The 21,770-nt window shown below is 34.2% G+C and overlaps 2 protein-coding genes across 2 annotated transcripts in view; one reads left to right on the top strand and one right to left on the bottom strand.

Annotated features, from left to right (window-relative positions):
- The window catches only part of LOC117115182, an 18,491-nt gene extending 926 nt beyond the window's left edge, over nt 1-17,565 (top strand). Inside the window, exons 2-7 of the mRNA XM_033258888.1 lie at nt 5,427-5,606; nt 8,157-8,228; nt 9,144-9,173; nt 9,618-9,897; nt 10,383-10,646; nt 15,614-17,565. Of these exons, the coding sequence (XP_033114779.1) occupies nt 5,427-5,606; nt 8,157-8,228; nt 9,144-9,173; nt 9,618-9,897; nt 10,383-10,646; nt 15,614-16,819 (2,032 nt within the window). The 3' untranslated portion in view covers nt 16,820-17,565. The remainder of the gene's footprint in view (nt 1-5,426; nt 5,607-8,156; nt 8,229-9,143; nt 9,174-9,617; nt 9,898-10,382; nt 10,647-15,613) is intronic.
- A 375-nt stretch (nt 17,566-17,940) lies between these two features.
- LOC117115181 (adhesion G-protein coupled receptor G5-like) overlaps nt 17,941-21,770 on the bottom strand; it is a 28,584-nt gene continuing 24,754 nt past the window's right edge. The window contains 2 exon segments of the mRNA XM_033258887.1: nt 17,941-20,393; nt 20,815-20,915. Coding sequence (XP_033114778.1) covers nt 19,844-20,393; nt 20,815-20,915 — 651 coding nt within the window. The 3' untranslated portion in view covers nt 17,941-19,843.

The raw sequence follows: 21,770 nt of genomic DNA, 5'->3' as shown, positions 1-21,770 counted from the left end.
GTGTGTATATATATATATATATATATATATATATATATATATATATATATATATATATATATATATATATATATGCCTAGGTAGATACCGTTCCTATATTTATAATGATTATTATTGCTGGAACTGTTTATATATTTGGCCTAGTAGTAAGACGGGGAAAGGTTATTATAATGTCTATATAATTATAAATATATTCCTACTGGTATATGCAATGTTTTTAGATGGATTTAATTATAATGAATTGGTTGTTCTATGAGGGCCAGGGTATTCAGACTGAAAACAAATTTCCAGCTTCTCTGCTAAATTATTTTAAAATTCTACTTAGTGTACTCTCCATCCCTCATAGAGGAGTACAGATGTGGCGCTAGAGGAAGGAATGGGGTATGTTGTAGGGTGAAAATACAATTTAGCATTATGTGAATCGGGTATCTAAAATTAAATTTAAATGTACATACAGACACGTTTTTGTCTTGTTCAATATGAACATAACGTCCTTTTCAGCCACACACGCCAATAATAATATTAATATCAGGATGATTACCGGTAATTCGTGGAGGTATTATTGTCGTAGGCATGGATACTCGAGAAACTGATCCTTTGTGAGTTCACATATATGAATTAATGCCTGTATTGGTTCTGCTTTGAAGTTCATAATAACATGAAGGAATAAAATAATACAATACAGAACGACATGATATTAAAAACTGTAAACGAACCGATCTCTACCGTACGATATATGAATGCAGACGTGGAAGACATTCTGCGAACCTATGTAACCAAATATTAGTACATATCGCTGGGGTCGTTGAGGTACAGTACTTGTCTTATTCTAAATCCACGGTATTCAAGACCTGCGATTTCCAACCTAGCAACTCTCACACTATCACGACCTATTATGCACTGCGATCAGTATACGACCGACACCTACCAGTGTGAGCTGCTATGAGCAACTTGCTCGTGTTGAAGAGAGTCGTCGATGGTCGCGGAGTTTTCAACGTGTTGAAAAAAATATAGTGGTCAGTACTGGTCGCCAGGTCCTACTTCCGGTCAGATACGACCGTAGGTCGGTACGGTCGCATTGTTAGGTCGCGATAATGTGAGACAGGCTTAAGATAGTCCCACTCCGAACAAAGGATAATTAGAATCCTTAAAATTTAACATCCATGATTTTATGAATATGAGCTCACCCAATAAGTGAGCCTAAATTTAAACTTTATTTTAAAGCCGGGCACTCACTGTTCCGTAGGACGGTTGTAGGTTCTACGGCTGTCGTCAACGAACCCAACTCCGCTCCCTGTGAACGCAGACGACGCGATTGTTGATGGCAGTCTGAAAGGATCCGTTGCCCGGATGTCATCATCAGGAATATTGAATTATATTGTTTAAGTTTATTGGCTGAACATAGACATTATTTAAGGTTTAACTCTGTCTCGTAACCTTTGGTAAAATATAATAGTACATAATGCTAAAGTATTGTAAGTATTACTGCGTTTTTTCCGTGCAGTATAGTAAAAATAATTCACAATATTTAGGCCTATTAAAAAGTTTACCTGCCATTTCATAATTTTTGTGAGTTTATGAATTTCATTGTTTTAATAAATCAATTTCAATATCACCAAAAAGAGTTACAATCGCCATTAAGCTACATTTACACTAGACACGATTACGGCACGACACGATACAAATGCTCCGAGTGTTGAAGAATACAAACAATGTGCTATGTCGTCGTTTCGTTATCGTGTTGTCATTGATTGAATATAATTTTAAATTCTCCACGCTGTTTTTACAGTGTAGGGATACTTGTGTTTGGCGCCTATGGAAAAATGAATATTGCACATTTACCAGGTAATCAAATTGGTCGTAATAGGCCCTGTTTTCGAATTCTGGTAGACGCAACCGTGTTGTCCATGATCATTTTTGCACCCCTCACTGAATACCGTATTATATAGGCATATTAAATATACTATATTTTTTACTTAGGCCTATAAGTGTAATAATTATACTTATACTTATAAGTATATTTATTATGCTTATGCTTACTTATTAATTAGAGATAAATACGTTTGCAGAAATATTTCTGGATAAAGTCAAATAATTAAGCCACTGGGCAATGGCGAAAGTAAGCTTTTATAAGGACCTTGGACAAAAACTTATGTACATGAATACCCCTTATTTTCAAGGGTCTTCCTGGCACCTACCGACAGTCTCGTTCATTCTGTACTCAGCAACGGCAGTTCAAACACTTGTCTCCCTCTTTGCGTGTCAGACCAAATAGATACAGATGATTAGACAGCCTACTTGCGCGCACTTGATCACACTTATGGAGACTTAACGATTTTATTAATTTTGTCGATTTTAGTAATTATTGCCATGTCAACATACTATTTACATTCACAATATACCGTAGTTCATAAATATAATATATATTCATTAACCGCTGCCAAATAGCGTCGCAGAAATTCATTACTACAGAAATTTGATTAAGCGATAAAATATACAATTTTATCGCTTTTTTTTATTCAATAAGGAAATTTATTGTTCCAAATTTGTGCACAATACTACACTACTAAATCGCAATATCTGGAATGGAGTTTTCCGTAGAGTCAATCAAATAAGTGGCAGATTCAAGGTGGGAGTAGTGGGCAGCCGGCACGGGCCCCCTAAATTATATATAGGGGCCTATATATAAGAAAAAACAAAGATATAAAGAACATTATATTCATAGTCTGCGAGTGCAATTTCCGGCCATCTAGTAGATGTGCCATAATCACAAATTTTCATGGTGGGGCTGAGGGGTATAGATCATCCATCCGTAAAAGTACCTCCACGGGCCCTCTGTATTTTGAATTCCTGGATCCGCCACTACAAATTTAACAACTGACCAATCAGAACAGGAGCCAGGAATACGTGCGTATCTAATAGGCAAGCGTGCTGTCCCAAAAAGAGGCCTAAGGGCACTCCCTGTCTCTTATACACATCTAGATGTGTATAAGAGACAGATGCAATATTTGTACGTTTACGATTACTGTATTACACGGAATGGTCGTTAATGTTTATTAATAACTGTTTGTGCTGTTAGCTTGAGTACCTTGGCACTTTTATCTTAAAATAGCAATTCAATAATTTGACTGACATACGTCTACTTCGATGGTAAATACAGACTCATTGATTGAAGGCGTGATCGATCGTGCAAGTTATACGCTCTTAGATTTGACTAGACAATTATTGTTTAAACAATGTGACTGGTGTCGCGTATACAGCTTGATTTATTATAGGACTAAGTGGATAGATATTCAATACGGTATTGTACTGTGAATTGCTGCATGAACACAGTAAACATAAGATGTATGCTAGCCTCTAGTAGTAACGTATACCAAATTATTATTATTACTATTATTATTATTATTATCATTATTATTATTATTATTATTATTATTATTATTATTATTATTATTATTATTATTATTATTATTATTATTACCGTATTTATCTCTATAATAATAATGATAATAAATTAATTATTATTATTATTATTATTATTATTATTATCATTACCATTATTGATAATATTTATCAAATGCGCCAAACGAAAAATAATCCAGATTATTAATCAAATATTAATAATAATAACAATAATATTAATAATAATAATAATAATAACGTTAATAACAATAATAATAATAACAACAACAACAGCAGCAGCAGTAGCAGCAATAATAACGATAGCTGTTATAAATGTATAATGCGCCAATTCAAACATCTCTGAAATTGGCCAAGTGTACAAAAATTGAGATAAAATAATTTCCAAAATACTGTACACATTTTTTTACAAGAATTGTTATAAATAAAACTCTACATTATGACTGTTGAACATGCAGGAATGGGTGATTCCAGAAAGAGAGCAACCCAACCGGAAGAGAAATATGGCATCATGACATTATTATTGTTTTTTTTTTAGCAACGAAACAAAACCTACGTCATTATCAATAGATTAAATTCACAGTAATGTAACTGACGTCATGTGAAATTCCAGAAACATTTGAAGAATAATCACGGACTCTATGGCGTCACGATTGGTTGTGTAAAGCTAATATATTCGGGCATTTTAATATTTGAATATTGTACATGTATCAGTATCATTAAAACTATTGTTATTGTTGTTAGAAATAGTGAGTATATAATATCCTATTCCATACCTTATGACTGAATTCTTTATTTCTGTATATTTGATATTATTATTATTATTATTAATATTATTAATATTATTATTATTATTATTATAATCATCATCATCATTATCATCCTCATCATCATCACCATTATTATTATTTATATATAGTATCATTATTATTGTTTTTGTTATTAATATTGTTCTCGTTATTTTTACTGTATTATTATCATCTATCAATTTGTGGATTTATAATATTAATAATAATATTAATAATAATAATAATAATAATTATTATTATTATTATTATTATTATTATTATTATTATTAATATTATAATAAAAAGGGAGCACAATAGCATTTAAACATTTAAAAAATAATCATTAATAAAAATAAAACATAATACAAAATTAATGGCTATAGGCCTACATGTAGGCCTACCATTATTCAATACCATTTGGTGGTGGATGTATAGGTGAGCGGCGTACCCCCCGCCCACTATGTTTTACTCCCTCCACCCACTACCGTATTTTGTTTTTGTAAAACAATTCTTGTAAAGCTTATTTATCAGAAAATTATCATTTAAAAATTTATCAAATACACCCACAAATTAGCAAAGGTTTCAGAGCTGCTTCAAGGAGGATTCGTCCCCCTTGCACCTTTACCAGGGGTCTGTCTCAAGACTCGCTCCACTTGCACTTACGCCCCCACCCCTTTCTTAACAGGCTGAATCCGCCCCTGCATATGATTAGTTTTTCATCTCTAACACCGTACATTAGGCCCTATAAAATATTATTAGTTTATCACCGTTTCTAGGCTGGAAAAGTGATGATGGAGGGAGGATTTTTATGTTTACTTTTTTTTTTGCTAAAGCCAAATATCACCCTTGGATTGCTCTCTGGTGCATTGATCTTCAAAGTTAAATATCAATGTACCAGAAAAGAAAAATAGATCTAAACATTTTTTTAAAATATAGGCTATATATTTTTTTCTCAATACATGGAAGGCCTGCGCGCGAGGGTGATAAACTAATTGTTTTTTTATTGGGCCTTAGTGTGGTTTGAGCATAGAGAAAATATGGTTTGAGTAAGCCTTTACCTGTACATTATTGAAGTACGTATCTGTTAATACCAGTATAGTGTTTCATTGCGATCAATTAACCATGGAGGAATAAGAATCTAGATAATGGCATGTACAAGAGTTTAAGGCGAGCGTTCCAAATTATATATTTTCAAAGATTACATTCGTATTGTTTCAGGTACCGCCACTATCGAGAACTTCTTGAGAAAACACCGAGAGTACCATGGGGTATGCATCGTGAATATGCTGGTGAAGGGCCCATCAACCTCCCCGACGAACATCGTCCTAAGAGTGAACCGCCCACTGCAGTTGAGAAAGGCCATCGGCATTTTGGATCTGGGACTGATCCATATCCAAGGTAACCAATTAACAAAACAAGTCGTGCAGGTCTGACCTCATGATTATTAATGAGCAAGTTGACATTCTTGCACATAATAATCATAATTAAGTTTCATAAGTAGGCCTAATTAATCAATTGTTTAATAATACTTCGAAAAGGCGTCGAATTCAAAAACATTTTCAGCTAGAATGGATGTACCAATTACCAGCAGGTGGGTGAGTAAGTGCAATAATTATATGTGTGCAATACATTTTTCGATCCACCGTTCTTTTATCGAGGTGTTTTTTTTTACTGCACGATTTAATTTTTATTGGCCAACAGAAGAAAAACAATTAAATAGACACGCCCAGTGTTTTTTTTTACTGCACGATTTAATTTTTATCGGCCAACAGAAGAAAAACAATTAAATAGACACGCCCACGTACTTAATTATATCTGCTGCATATCGAAAAATAAAAGATAAAGCACGTTTATGCTCACGTGGCCCTAATGTTCATTGAATAATCAATAATATATGTTGTGGTTCGTGGTGAGGAACAATTAGGCCTAACCCAAAGTTGGTCTTCTTTACTCTGTGCATCTGGAACTTGGACTATCACGACTCAAATGGCTGATACACATTAAAAAAAAAAAATAAGAACACATTTTAAAAGAACACTGAGGCTGAAATCGCTTAAAAATTGAAGCTGAGGTACGTAAAATATTAAATGATGTTTTTATTTTTTGTAAATAAAAAAAAAACCCAAAAATCTCATCTGTACCTCAATTGCAGTTGTTGTGACTATGTCATACACTCTATAATACAGAACAGTAATATGCTGCTGTACAGTAATAATTTGGTATGTTTGAAAAGTGTGTAAAGGTATAAGAACAAAAGAAAATTTTGATCCTGAAATCGGCCAAAAAATAAGAACATTGAGCCTGGGCAAAATGTCACTGGTTCTATATATATATAAAAAAAAAAGTGTAGGATAAAAGCATTGGAAATGTGGCTGCTCAGAAAGTGGAGTCGACATCAAAGGCTTGGAATATACCTGTCTCTTATACACATCTAGATGTGTATAAGAGACAGGCATGGTACCGGCATGTAGTCTAAAACAGGACACCCATGAATGGAAATTTCCTGATAAATTTGTATGACAAGGTTGCAACCCTTTGGGATTATATATTTAGTAACTTTGCTTTTGACAACAAAATGTCGTGTGGCGGTCATTGTATTAATTTGTAGACCGTGACATGCGACACCAGCAGGTATTTAATGCCGTACACTTTAGTCAATGGGTAAGCCCCTTTTATCACGTGACTGGGGTCAGTCAATGAAGTTTTTATTTACATGCACCATGGAAACCAAGCTTGTGGGTTAACTGGAGTTCCAGTGTCTATGGGAGAGTGTTGAAACTCAGTTTCTTTGAGTTTTCTAACAATTCTTTGTGATTTGATCAGAAAACTCAAATTTAGGAGTTTCAAATATGACGTCTTTACTGCCGCAGCTTCCGAAGGTTTACCAACCTCCAGACCAGAAACAGAAGCTCTTCAACAAACTTCACCCTATATATTATACGTAAGCTAAGCCTAATCACGGTTGCTAGGGAGGAATCGGATAGCCTATTGCAAACAGTACTTGTCAATGTAGATATATATGTCAGTCTAGAAATTTAGTTAGAATTACTAGCAATAGTATAGATTATTCACGCTGAATTATTGTCAGTACTACTCAAAATGTCAATAATGAGTTACCTGTATGTTTCTGGTACGGTATTTTTGCGATCTAGTTCAAAAAATCTGTATATGGAATGACAGTTTATCGATGTGATATAAATATAAACATATGATCATGAAAGATTTTATTTTAAATGTATTTAATATCTACTGTAGTCTCTGCATTCGAAATGATTTACAGCGTAATCCTAGAGTTGAGCAGAGTATTCTATTGGCCTAATGTAAAATTCACCAGAAACACCAGTTACATTTAAATAAATAGTGTGCAATCAGTATAAATTATTTTCTAACCGTGTGCTCATTAAAGCCAGGCTCCGGAGGAAAAAAAATGATATGCTGTACAATCGCTTTTGCGGAGACACAAAAAGCATTTGACGAAATTTAACGTTAATTAGATACAGATTTTAAAACATTTAAAAACTGTGGGAAAAAGGGACGTTATCACCCCTTTTCCACCTTTTCCCCAGTTTTTAAATATTCCCGGCTTTAAATAATATACTGTTGGTGTAACACATGAAAACCATAAAAGAAATAACAATGTAGGCCTAATATTGTTACCCGTTTCTGTTTTACCGGTACTTTTATTTAGATTATTTTTAATTGTCTTTAAGTGTAATAGTTTAAGATTAATATTAAATATCACTGTATAGTATATTTTGTTCAGTTCTCTTTTAACCTTTGTCTTATTTCAGGTGCGGATTTACGGGGTGGGGGGAGGGGTTCGGCCCGTTTTCCGTCGCCCCTGACTAGGTTAGGTTTTGGCGAAACATTTAAAGAACCGTCTGATCGATTTGAAACAGTAAAAATTACTGCAAAGCTAGGCTAAGTGTTGTGAGTTTATCTTTTTAGGGGTTTGCCAATTGAACAATATTACAACTTAACAAAACTCAAGAAGAGCAATATCAGATCAAATGATCAACTGTGAGTACATTTATTTTATTTCTTTCTAATGCAAAAGCTAGTACAGAATAAAAGTGATGCTACAGAATTATAGGTTTCATTATTAATTTGAGAAATTGAAGATTCATTCGTGACGAAATATAAAATTTACATGATCATGGCAATAGAAGACAAATCAAAGAGTATTACAATTAGATTTTTTAAAATTATTATATGAATTCAATATGCGACCAAAGAAGGTTTAAGAACAATTCCACAATGCTACATTGTGTTTGTTCAATCTTGAAGCACACTGTATCATTAAAAATGATCATAACAAATAGGCCTATAATAGATTCAGAATAATAATATTTCATTAAAATATTTATTTTGAAGACTTTTCAACGATAGGCCTGAACTTAACACGAAACCATAATGATCCTAATAATGAGTATGTCTTCATAATTGCTTTGATTGGATTTTTCATTGGTCCTACTCTTACTATCCCATTAAGCCTAGTGATAAAAACACGATTTATCACCTTACGAACAAGCAAATTATCAGGTCCAGAATCAATGCCAAGTGGCAACACGTACTGTTTTCTTTTGGCGTATTGTTTGCATTATAAAGAGATATGGGCCAATAGCCATATAACGTCACCGATCGATACTCAAGTCCTCACCACGCTCGTCACGTTGGATTTTTTTACAGTTTTTGATTCAATAATAACTGTACCCATTAAACCGCTACCTCAACATTCTATGGAAGTAAATAAATGTCTTTTGAAAATTGAAGTTGAAACAAGCTGTCGTAATATCGTATTTTATATTGGTTAGACCTACAATACAATATAATAATCGTTATCATCATTCCGTACCAGAACAAGAAAAATACACTTTTTTTGTGCATTCTTGTAATATATTTCATTTGTTTCTATATTTCTTCATTAAATTTTAGACTACCACGACCAGAGAAAAGTGACATGACGTAAGTTACTTCAGTCATATCTATTAATAGGCCTATGAATATGCCTGTATTAACAATAATAACAATACTCATAAGCCGGTAGTGCAATAATTTACTTTAAGTCATCAAGCTTTGGATGATTTTTTTGCATTTCCTATACAATTACAGAAATTTAAGACTATTAACATGTTCAAAGACGCTATTTTCATTTTAGACCTATTAGCTTATCATCTGCATTACGTTGTTGCAGTGATGAAATGGACCTTTCCGAATGGTCAGTCATGTTTAAACTTAACAACTGACCAATCAAAACGTGTTACACGTGTACATGTCCCACACCATACACACAAGTTTGTAGTTATGCTGTCCAAGAAGGTGATCATGGCGAAAAAATCGCCACATTTTCATAGATATGTGTGAATCCTCTTAGTCTTAGTTTTCTTTTTTTTTTCTTTTTTTTTTTAGGGCGATCCAAATCGATCGAATGTTTCCAGCCGAACATCCGTACAGCTCACACATGTCGCGCTATGCAATGTTTCCGAGTTTCAGCAAAACGCCAGACGACTACAAGACTGGCGAGGTACAAAAACACACACTGCCGAAACATCATGAAATTCCGTCTAATCCGTACGCAGTTACCATAGGAAGCAAGTCGAAGGGCTCAGCGCACCGCTGGGAAATTCAAGAACTGCCACCGGATTCGCTGAAGCGGGCACTTTCGTGGCCAGGCGATGTTTTCTTCCAGGTAAAGTGATAGGCATAATAGGCTAATAACACATTATTTGAGCACATTGATACATTTGTTTTTGTTTTAAATGTTTAATTATTGTTTTAAGTGAGGATAATGTGAACGTAATCGCTTAAGTTTAAGTGGCAAAATGCATTCACAAGACAAACGTACCCACAAGAGGCTCTACATAAACTATCTCATTATTATGCTTAGGCCTACAGGGTGGAGCTGTTTTGGACGTGAAGAAAATCGCGACAAGTAATATGTGCATTCATGAGACAGAAAACAATGCTATGTTTTTCAAATTATAAATTGTTCAATCAAATTAATCGCTTTGTCTTTTGTTAGAACCGTGTTGATACCTGTTTGCACTGGATTATCTTTCTCTTGCGATATTTCTTCTCATGTTTTTCATGTAAATTTTTACCGTGTGAATCTAAATAAATTAACCGAAATAGGCCTAGAATTAAATATTCATTTTGGTTCTTTCTTTTCTGTAGAATCGTAAAACACCACATTCAGGTCAACAACAGTTTTACCCAGTTCCGCCGAAATCTGTATTACCGAATCACGCACCGCGACAACTAGACTATTCGATTAACCCCAGAACAGCAAACGCACTACGCAATGTCGAGCGTTCACATTGGGTGACAACATACAGTAAACAATATACAGGCTATGGGCCGGCAAATGCACTAGCGCTTGATAATTTCGATGAGAAAATTGAAGCTGAGAAAAAATCGGGAATCGAGGATCATAGTTTGGTAAGCACTTAATTACCTTCAGCTACAAATATCAATTAGTTAGCTATTTGTGTTTTCAGTTTGAATTCTAGCATCCAAAAATTTACCGTAGACCTAATGTGGTTAAGCACACAATTTCAAAATCGAATCTACGCCCGGCTCTACTACTCTTACTTTGTCAGGTACACAATTCTATGGTGGAAACCTCCTCATATAGACGATGATATATTTTATCTAACTAACCCTTGTTTCTTCTAGGCTTTCAAACAAAATAGCCTAAATCACATTTTATCGTGTGTGCTGTGCTGAAGAATATTGCCGATTGTTATCCATCTTCAACACTCAGAACTTTTACCTATTTCTGTGACGATGCCCCATCAATTGGTGGGGGCGAATGCGCTTGCGAAATAATGCTCTTGATGGGTTCACATTTAAACATACTCTCAATAATTGACCGATCGTTTTAATAATCAACGCTTCGCAGACTTATTCATCTTCACACCGAAATCCAACAGCTCTTAATTAACGTCTATCTTTCTATGATGACGTACGCACCGGTGTAGGTTTTAATTAAACTTTAATGACGTTATTCACACAATGCGTCATTATTTTAAACAATGGTGTATTTCATAGCATGACCTTCAATTCACGTGCTTTTATTAATGTACTAGTTTACCAAATCTGTTTGATGCCTACTTATAGGCCCCTAAACGCAGGCTCCTGAGGAAAAAAAAACAATTGATAGGCCTATGTATTACAGTAGGGCCTAAGACTTAATTTCTAAGATTGAAGGGGTGTTTGACAAAATAAACAGGAACAGATACGAATCTGAAAGTTTGAATATTTAAAATTTAGGTCCCCTTTAGTGTCTTAAAAAATTCCAGTAGTGCATAGAAAATATTTTCTTCCGGAGTTGGGCTTAATATCACAAAATGACTAAAACTTTGTTCTCTGTGAAAATGCACTACGTCAAAACACATTCTCTGTTGCCTGTTGCCTAAGATTACATTTTCAAGGTTTGACGTCATAATCAATTTCGACTCCGCATTTATTCCTATACTTATGGCGGCGGCACATTCCTCCTGTTGGCCCCACCAATTGCCAAAACATAGTTTAAATATTAAATTTGACAAAGTCATCCGAATTTAAGCGACCCATGGGTCACTGGTGGCGATTTTATTAGGTTGTGACTGGCGACTTTGATCGGAAAATATTAAAGAAAATTACATTATATAAAGAAAATCACCAAGTAAGTCTCCCAAAAAGTAAAACCCATATTTTTCCCGAGTACCATCCATCGACCCCGGACGCCAACCGGAAAGGGGGGGGGGGGTGATTCGGCGGCCCCAAGGTCCGTATCAAGTTTCGCTCCTCCGATCGCGAAGCTAACTGGGCCTATCCAACTTTTTCAAACCGTGCCGCCACCTATGTCTTATACTTAGGCTTATATCCTGAAATCACCATTGATTGGCTGTATTACGTTGACGCGTGCTTATAAAAATACTTAAATTTTATCCACAAAGTATTTATAGGAATTTATTAAATGTCTGGTTGCTTGTATCATTTACATTTTTCTTTTATATTTTTTCCCACAGCCAACAATGTTACCATGTTTACGTACGGGTGTCCAGAGAGCTTCACGCAATCGTTCACATCTTATTTCACTGTCATGTTGATATTTAATTTATATTTTAGTCACATGCCTAGCAAATATTGCAAATTTTGAGTTATAGTAACAACTGTTACAGTTGTTATTATTAATACGATTTTCAAAGAATACGTTGACGTAAAAACCCAGACGCTGTATTCGCATTATCTAGAATTGAAGTTTATATATCAAGCGCATGCAATTTAGCAATTTTATCTATAAGTAGACCACAAGTGTTGTCTCAGAGGTGGGAGAGTGTTTTTCACGTCGCACGACATTAATGTCACGTGACATTTAAAACAGCATATATTTCGGGACTTCATATTCTAACATGCGCAGTGTGTACTGGGTAGTGATGCTGTGACGTTTTGTTCGTAATAATAATATTATTATTGATAATAATTACAAGAAAAATAATATTTAAGATCCAAACCCACGTAACGATGCCCAGCTCAACAACCTAATCTAAGCATGGAGGAATAAATTCCTCCATGATCTAAGCATACGTTTTTGTAGATGTAAACATTTCCGATACACTTGCTAAAAACAATGAAAACAGGGTTTTATGACAAATAAAAGAATTGATTGTTATATTGATATGTTGTGTTATGTCGTAATAGCTTTCGTATACATAAATATTGTAGCTTTACCTTCCGCTGTTGTTATCGTATTTCATATACATACATATACATATATATATATATATATATATATATATATACATATTATATATATATATTATTTTTATATAATTGTAATGACATATTGTATTAAAGTTTTGTTTGTTTGAAGCAATAAAATTGAAGAAAATATTAATTTGTCTGTGTATAAAAGGAAATGCAGTGAAGGAATGTTTTTATATTCCATTAGAAATCATTAAGTAATTTTATTCTTTCGAGCAGTGTCAATGGATATTCAATGAATTTGAATTTATCAATTTATCATGATTTTGAAAATATCTTCAGTCCCGGGAATTGTCAAACATTATTAACAAGAAAGTTTTACTAAACCACATTGCAACATGTATCCAAAATAATTTCAGACGTAATAATTAGGTGTAGTCTACATTTCTTCTCTACACACACATCTACACGTGTTGGTTTAGCATTTGGCTCCTCTGACATTACGGATAATTCAATGTTCCTACACAAAGATTTGAAGCAAATGCAGTCAATCTACAAACAATAACAGCAAACGGTATTCAAATAGGCAGCGCAATACCGTATCTCACGAAATAAATCGCTAAGAGACAATTTAACAAATCATTACCGGTATCATACTCTCAGATTGGCATATAGATATTAGGCGTTCTTAGAATCGCCGACTTAAATCCACTTTTGTATAAGGAAAGTTGTCAATATGAAATTATTCACTAGCTCACTGATTCCTCCATCCATGCATTTATTCATTCATTCATTCATTCATTCATTCATTCATTCATATATCTATTCATCTATTCATCCATCCATTCCATTCATTTATTTACCCATTCATTCATTCATTCATTCATTCATTCATTCATTCATTAAATCATTCATCTATTCATCTATTCATCCATTCATTCATTCATCCATTCATCTATTCATCCATTCATTCATTCATTCATTCATACATTTATTCATTTATTCATTTATCCATTCATCTATTTATCCATTCATTCCATTCATTTATTCACCCATTCATTCATTTATTCATTCATTCATTAAATCATTCATTCATTCATCCATCCATCCATTTATTCATTCATTCATCTATTCATCCATCTATCCATTCATTCAGTCATTCATTCATTCATTCATTCATTTATTCATTCATCTATTCATCTATTCATCCATCTATTTCAGTCATTTATTCACCCATTAATTCATTCAGTAAATCATTCATCCATTCATCTATTCATCCATCCATCCATTCATTCATTCATTCATTCGTTAGTTTATTTATTAATTCATTTATTTAATCAATTAATCAATTAATGAATTAATTTAATCAATTAATTCATTCTTTCATTCACTCAATTATTTATACATACATACCTTCATTTTTCAATTTATTCATTCACTCACTTATTCCTCCTTTTATCGTTTAACTATATATTCATTCATTCTCTATCCATTCATTCATCCATTCATATATATATATATATAAATATATGTATATATACATATATAAATATATACATATATATATATACCGTATATATATGTATATAGTATATATACATGTATATATATGTATATAAATATATATATGTATATATTTATATATGTAAATATTTACATATGTACATATATATACATATATACATACATATATATACATACATACATACATATTCATTCATTCGTACATTCAAGCACTCAATCGTCTATTCATATATACATGCTTTACATTCACTCATTCATTCATAAAACATAGACTAGGTTTCTTCTGCTCCATTGACTACATACTGTTTCCTGGGACCAATGTTTTAACTAACGCATTTCCAGTATTTAGGGTACCTGTTTTTTTTGTTTTTTTGTTTTTTTGTTTTTTTTAAATATTGTATTAATGTTAATATTATTTCGATACCATGTACATATTATGTATCTAGCGTAACTGATTATAATAATGATATAGTCTACTTGATTCCTTTCAAAAAATAATGGTCTACTCTTTAGACGTACTATAATATTGTTTTGACCTTAATATAATTACTTATATGCATCTTTTTAGCGCATATGTAATCAATTTTACAGAACGGAAAATCTTCATCATCGCAATCATCATCATTATCATCATCATCATTATTCAATTCAATTCAATTCAATATGAATTTTATTTCTACATCAGCACAAACTACATAGACAGAAATAGATACGTAAAAACGGTAATTGATAAAATGTAGGCCTATCATAACATTTAAATCATCATCATCCTCATCATCATCATCATCATCCATCATCATCATCATCATCATCATCATCATGTTATTATTAGCATATTATTATTATATCATTTTCATCATTATTATTACCATTATTACTATTTATGTAAGCTTATTATTACTGTTACTCTTACTATCATTATCGTTTATTGTTATAGGCTATTAATATTATTGGCATTATTATCATTGTCATTGTCATTGTCATTGTCATTGTCATTGTCATTGTCATTGTCATTGTCATTTTTATTTATTTATTTATTTATTTATTTATTTATTTATTTTTATTTATTTTTTTTTGTAGACAGATTTGTGATATATGACCATAACCATTAGTGAAAATTCTACTACTGTGTTGTATAATAGAAATAGTAGGTTTAGTTATAAATGTCAATATTAATGTAAAATAAATTGTTCTTTCAGGCCAAGGAACATGTTAACTTACCTTCGGAGACACACGACAATTTTCAGGATCCTGCTAAGAAGGCTCAGTTACAGTCATCGCGACCAGAAAATATCCGCCAAAGACAAGCAGAAGGTGGAGAACCAATGAATTCTCTTCCACTTCCTGACAAACTTGAAAAACTGAAGGAACCAATGAAAGACCTACTGGTGAAACACACTGGAGACTTGTTAGAGTTGACAGAAAACACTAGGTGGCGACAGGCAGAGTTACAAGAACATCGGGATGATCTTCGACTTCTCAAAAGAAAAGTCGATTACACAACGCCACTGCTACGCCCGCCTGTTTATTACGATACACTTCATAACATCTACAGCACAAAACCACCATTTTATTACGACGGAGAAAATCCTTACGAGTATGATTACGTCGGACCGTGGGACTATCATAAAACGAATGCAATTATTGATCAGTATGCCAAAGAGGGTAAACAGGACGAAACTTTGCTCCAATCCGATGCATCTAGAGTTCATCCATTTGACTGGGAAAAGTACCAGTTTGCAGGATCACCTGGAAAGAAGGCATATGTTATGCCAAAGTATACGGGTAATCAACTTTTAAATGGAATTTCGCGCCTTGAACAATCGGTTGCACAGAAACCTATTCCCCAGTCTAACTACGTACACAGTCACAACCCAGATAGGATCAAGTCTATACTGACAGCAAGCGATGGTAAAATAAATCTGGCTGATTTAAGTTCAAGCTTACCGACGGCCTATACTAGCAAACGATCTTTACCAACAACAGCTAAAAGTGTGCAGATAAATGGTACTGTTAGGGTGGCTACTGGTGGTGGTGACGAGCCCCTCAAAGTAACAGATGTTCCAACTGCCTATCCACAAGATATTGGAGATAATTCTCTCAGGGTCAAAGGAACATATACAGGTCCGGTGGAATATGACGTGTACCGTAATTCACAAGTAGACGCGCGCCACATCAATCCACAAGGAGCCAGAGACAGACGATTTGATTGGACAGCAGACTCTATTCATCGTCGAGATCAAACAAAACTTCTAGATATTCAAGATTCGTTCACTAAAAGTAACACAAGAGATCAATTTCACAAAACATTCTCGGAAAGTGCACCCGATTTAAGAAATAATGTTGACACAGGAAAAAACCATTCATTCGAAGGGGTAAATTCATACTACTGGCATTAAGTCTGATCTAAAAATAAATATATCATTTATTATCATTACGATCCGTTTTACGTTACGTGCAATGATCACATTCACGATCTCATCATCGTCGTCGTTACCATCATCATCGTCATCATCATCATCATCATCGTTGTCTCTGTCAAATCATAATCAATATTATGATGGAGTTATTTTAACACGTTGTGCAGCTCCCTCTAAAATGTCCCCAGGCGTCCAATGTATGAGGCAAAATGCTGATAAATATCCCGGGGAAATTCACAGCCTGTGCCCCTTGAAGTTAGCAAGTGAGAGCTGATAGCTGCTACGCCACTGCTAGAAACATTTTTTGTTATGACCGACATCAATGACCTGTTAAATTTACAGTATCATAACGTCAAATTTTCACCATAAAACCTTTTACTTTATCTGGGGCCCTCAGTGTTTGATTAAAATTTCACTTTAGCTATTTGACCCATTATTATGCCCACCCCTGCAGTAAAGTAAATTTATTTTCAATGGATTAGGCCTACCATATAGGAAATATATCTTACATATTTCCTCCATGGGCCTACAGAGATATATCTTTAATATGTACGTCCATGCGTAATCTAAGGACTTGTATTGTGTTTTATCCAGTAGAGTAGGCTATGTAAAGAACGTGAAATTTCAGCAAGGTTGGTGATTTCTTTGGAGTTATTAATACAGTAATCAAGTTGAAAAAAATATATATATTATACTCCGAAATGAATAATTCAATATGCTTCGATGTATTAAAAAATATCAAACGATGTTTAATAATATATTAAGTATTGTGCTATTTTTAGAAAAATTAACTGGTAATGAATGTAATTGTGATAAACCAAAGAACAAAAACCACAAATAATAATTCGATACAAATTATGTAGTTTAACTAATAAGTATATTGTGGTGCAATTGCTTACGCCAAAGTACTACTAGTACCGTGTATGCCAAGTAGTGTATATATAAAGAATATGAAGCTGCACATTGTAATGAACGTAAAGTAATGTAGATATAAGCATATACACGAACGTACCGATAATTTCAACAAAGAATGTTTATCACCGCACATGTTTATGATGTGGTATTATTGTTAAATAGAGAAAAATACACAAAGATCAAGATCGCCTTTAGTATTTTATTTACTGTATAATATCATTTCAATCTTTCATATCTAACAGTAACTCCCCACTTAAAGGATGAAATTATGCTTTTTCTTTAAGAGGCTTCGAGAGTGAAGTTAATATTTATAACGAGGGACATGGTTTGGACCCGGAAGTCTGGGATTGAATGCCACAAATCCTCTCAACTCCATCCCAATATCTTTTTAATTGGGGCCTTATAAACCTACATTTCCGGAAAATGATATTTATGTACCGTATGCATAGTTACCAACCTGAGAGATTTGAAATGCGTGACTACACCAGTTGGTTGGGGGTTGGGGGGTGGCAGGTCGCCAGGCACCCCCACCCCTTGCAGGATTCAGAGGCGGAACCCTGGTAGGGGTCCAGGGAACAAGGGCCCCTGTCGTTCCAACGATCTGTGCATGTTAAAGCTGTTTTAAATCGATTTCAGGCAGGGGTGGCACCAAGATTTACCCGACATGGGGAAGATGTCCATGACGTGGGGGCCGATGCCCCGACGAGGGGTCAGATTTCCCCGACGAAAGCAGAGTGGGCGTGGTGGAGCTTCGATTAAAAGGTTTCGAAAGAGATTCCGGGGGCGAAGCCCCGGAAATGTTGACAATTTATGGGTTTCAAAGGCTTATTTAATCGATTTTAGAGTCTATATGTAGAAAATACATATAATTGTTTTTTCTCCCCGACGAATTGTGCTTTTTCTCCCCCGGGGGGTGGGGGACAGCCCTCCCCGACCGGGGGAGGGGTTCTCTCCCTCCCCGACCGTTTTTATATTTTTAATATTAAAACCAATTTCTTCTAATTTCAAATCAATTTCTTCTTATTCGTGAAAATTCGTTAACGCATAGATTTTTGCTAAATGCGTGACAAATTTATGAACACGCATGTGTTTCTGCAAAATGCGTGTTTCAACCACAATCAATTTGAAATGCGGGACCGTCCCGCGCGATGAGAGACGGTTGGTAACTATGCGTATGTGCCTTTTCAGATGAAAATGTACTTGTATCATGAGTGGACTTGGATTTAATTAAGAATTGTGCAATCAATTATGATATCAGTAGGGCCTAAAGGGGGATTACAACGGGACTTCAACTATTCTCAAACTACTCACGTGAGATCAAATTGAAGTTAAACTATGATAGTCTGTTCACCGACTCTCCGATGGTATAAATGCTCGAATATGCAAACGAATGAATCGGAATCAATACCGAAGGAGTCCAAATGTAGGCCTAGTTAGCGACGAATTCAAAAGTCGAGTATTGCTAAGCTTCCATATTCACTCTTAGACCAGAATTCAAATCGTACATCCGGATGAGGTAACACCATTAAGCATTCCATATGTCAATCAGACTTGGGCCTGAGTGTTCTTACACTTCAACATCTTGAAAAAATACTCCCCCCACCCCCTAACTAACCTAACTTAACTTTCAATTAGGACAACAACCTACACGATCTGCCGAACCAGCTCGATCGGAGCTGAACGGTGAGTTAGTAGGTACTCTGGTGACCACATGGGCAAAGCCACGGCTCTCCGGTTGAGGTATCACTCGACTTCTTGATTTGATCTTCAGATTTCCACTTTCTTTCTAGCAACAAAGTTCCTCATATTTTACAGAAGAATAGGCTCCTCCTATTTTGTGACGTAAAACATTCTATTCGTTTATTATTTTATTGATCATATGATCTTGGTATTCAATTATTGGCAAACATTTCTAAGAAATACTCGATATACTTTTACAGGCCTAATCATTAAAACGCTTACAGTATAATAACATTTCAATTTCAATTTCTTTACACATAGCGTAATAGAAGCATTTACATTATTTTACAAAAAGAAAACAATGCCCATATGTATGAAACGCATTTTCTACTAATCTGCATGGTCTAACTATTCGCCAGATTTATTTTGATTCTCCTCATCATTAGTGTTTCCAAATGCAGGGTTTTCAACCAACTGAAGTTGAATGAATTCCTTCTGTTTCTGCTTCTCCGAAAGTAATGTATACGAGTCGTTTGCAGTATTGCTATTTGATGTACTCTGCGTAAAATCGTACGAGGATTTAGGTTTGCAGATACCCAGCCATTTCTTCCAAGCTTCTTTGCATTCTTTCTGTCTTAAACAGATAAGGTAAAAAATGGCGACGCCTTGACACGAGTTAAAAACGCAGAACAGAATCAGGAACACAGTGTCAGCATTGCTTTCGAAAGTCAAAAATCCGAAGATCCAAGTGAGGCCTAGCAGCAAAGAAATGGCAATGGTGTTTACCAAACGTTTCTTCTTCTCGTTCGCATCGAGCACTCTCGTTGCAATTGATCTCGAGAAGAATAACTGTTTGATGATGAGTACGAATACGATCGAGTTGCAGAGGATTACAACTCCAATTGGAATAATAATTGCATAAATGAACACCTCCTGTTTGGTAGCACTGAGGTAACAACTGAAAAATACAAATTTTATATTTTTATTTTATTATATTGGTCTAACAACTAACAGCAACAACAACCGCCACTATTATGAATTCAAAGCATAATATCAAAACAGACACCATCTAAGTCTCATTATGAGGCTTCGAGAGTTGAGATTTTATGGTCGTGAGAAAAACCACTGGTGTTTGAAAGAATTTGAGCCCAAAGCCCTGAAATTGGAACGCAAACGTAGTTTTTACAGCACTTTACAGAAATACTTACTATTTCTTGTTATCATAATATGACACATCGATTGACAGTAGAACCATTGGTGGTATACAGGGCAAACCTACAAGAAATAAAATAACATAGGCCTATGTTAGTACGCGTTGTCCGTAGAGCTAGCGCTGTATCACTTCGTTGTCACGTTGGACAATGGACCATCAGAGAAACTTTGCACTATTACAGGAAGAGCAGCATGATGTCATAAATCTATTGACACTATGATCTCCAGTGCACATAGTGGTCTTCTGGGAATTGTCTTTGGTTCGAACCTAGAATTAATCAACAATTATAGTAAAAACCGGTTCTATGGAACTCGATAAAAGCGGATACAATTACAAATTAAAATTTTCACCACTACCACAAGAACCCAAGAAGAAATCGCAATCTCGCAAAAGAAATACAATTTAGTACAACTCATTGTACAGCAAGAATGCAGCCACCAACGTCTGAAAAACTTTCCTCGAATAGTTAGACAATTCCCACAAAATCACTGTCAGAATCACAAAGACTCCTTAAAAAACAGTGATAAGGATAAAGGATAAAGATATTAACAACAACAACAACAATAATTATAATAATAATAATAATAATAATAACAATAATAATAATAATAATAATAATAATAATAATAATGATAATGACATATCAGTAAGGATAATGTCTTACATGATGACGCCCTCAAGGATATTTTTTAAGACAAACCTAATCTGAAACAACATTATGTCTATTAGTTAAAAGTAAACTTCCTACTAACAGCAATTATGGTACATTTCTATGCAATACCAGGACATACAAACTTTGTCCACATGTTAAATCCAGCAACATTGTCAAATTAGCTAATAACAACAATTTTAGCATAATAGACACTAATAACCGGATGTCATCTAACTTGGTATATATATGCTATCTCATGTAATATTTGGCTAAACAAGACAAACATTTAGACAACGGATTAAAGGACATTAACATGACATCAAACAGAAACTTACTCAACAACCTGTAGCTAATCATCTCACATTCTCTGACCACCAGTTAATAATATGAAAGTTCAAATAGTTTAGAAAGAATTTTTCAAGAATAGTATAGAAAGAGAGCTCTGTCGGAAAGACCTATCTTCGTTAAAT

The sequence above is a fragment of the Anneissia japonica genome, unplaced genomic scaffold, assembly GCF_011630105.1.
Source record: "Anneissia japonica isolate Jap-2015-1 unplaced genomic scaffold, ASM1163010v1 scaffold6997_len847652_cov182, whole genome shotgun sequence".
In the NCBI taxonomy this organism is placed as follows: Eukaryota; Metazoa; Echinodermata; class Crinoidea; order Comatulida; family Comatulidae; genus Anneissia; species Anneissia japonica.
This window is presented reverse-complemented; position numbering and strand designations above follow the sequence as displayed.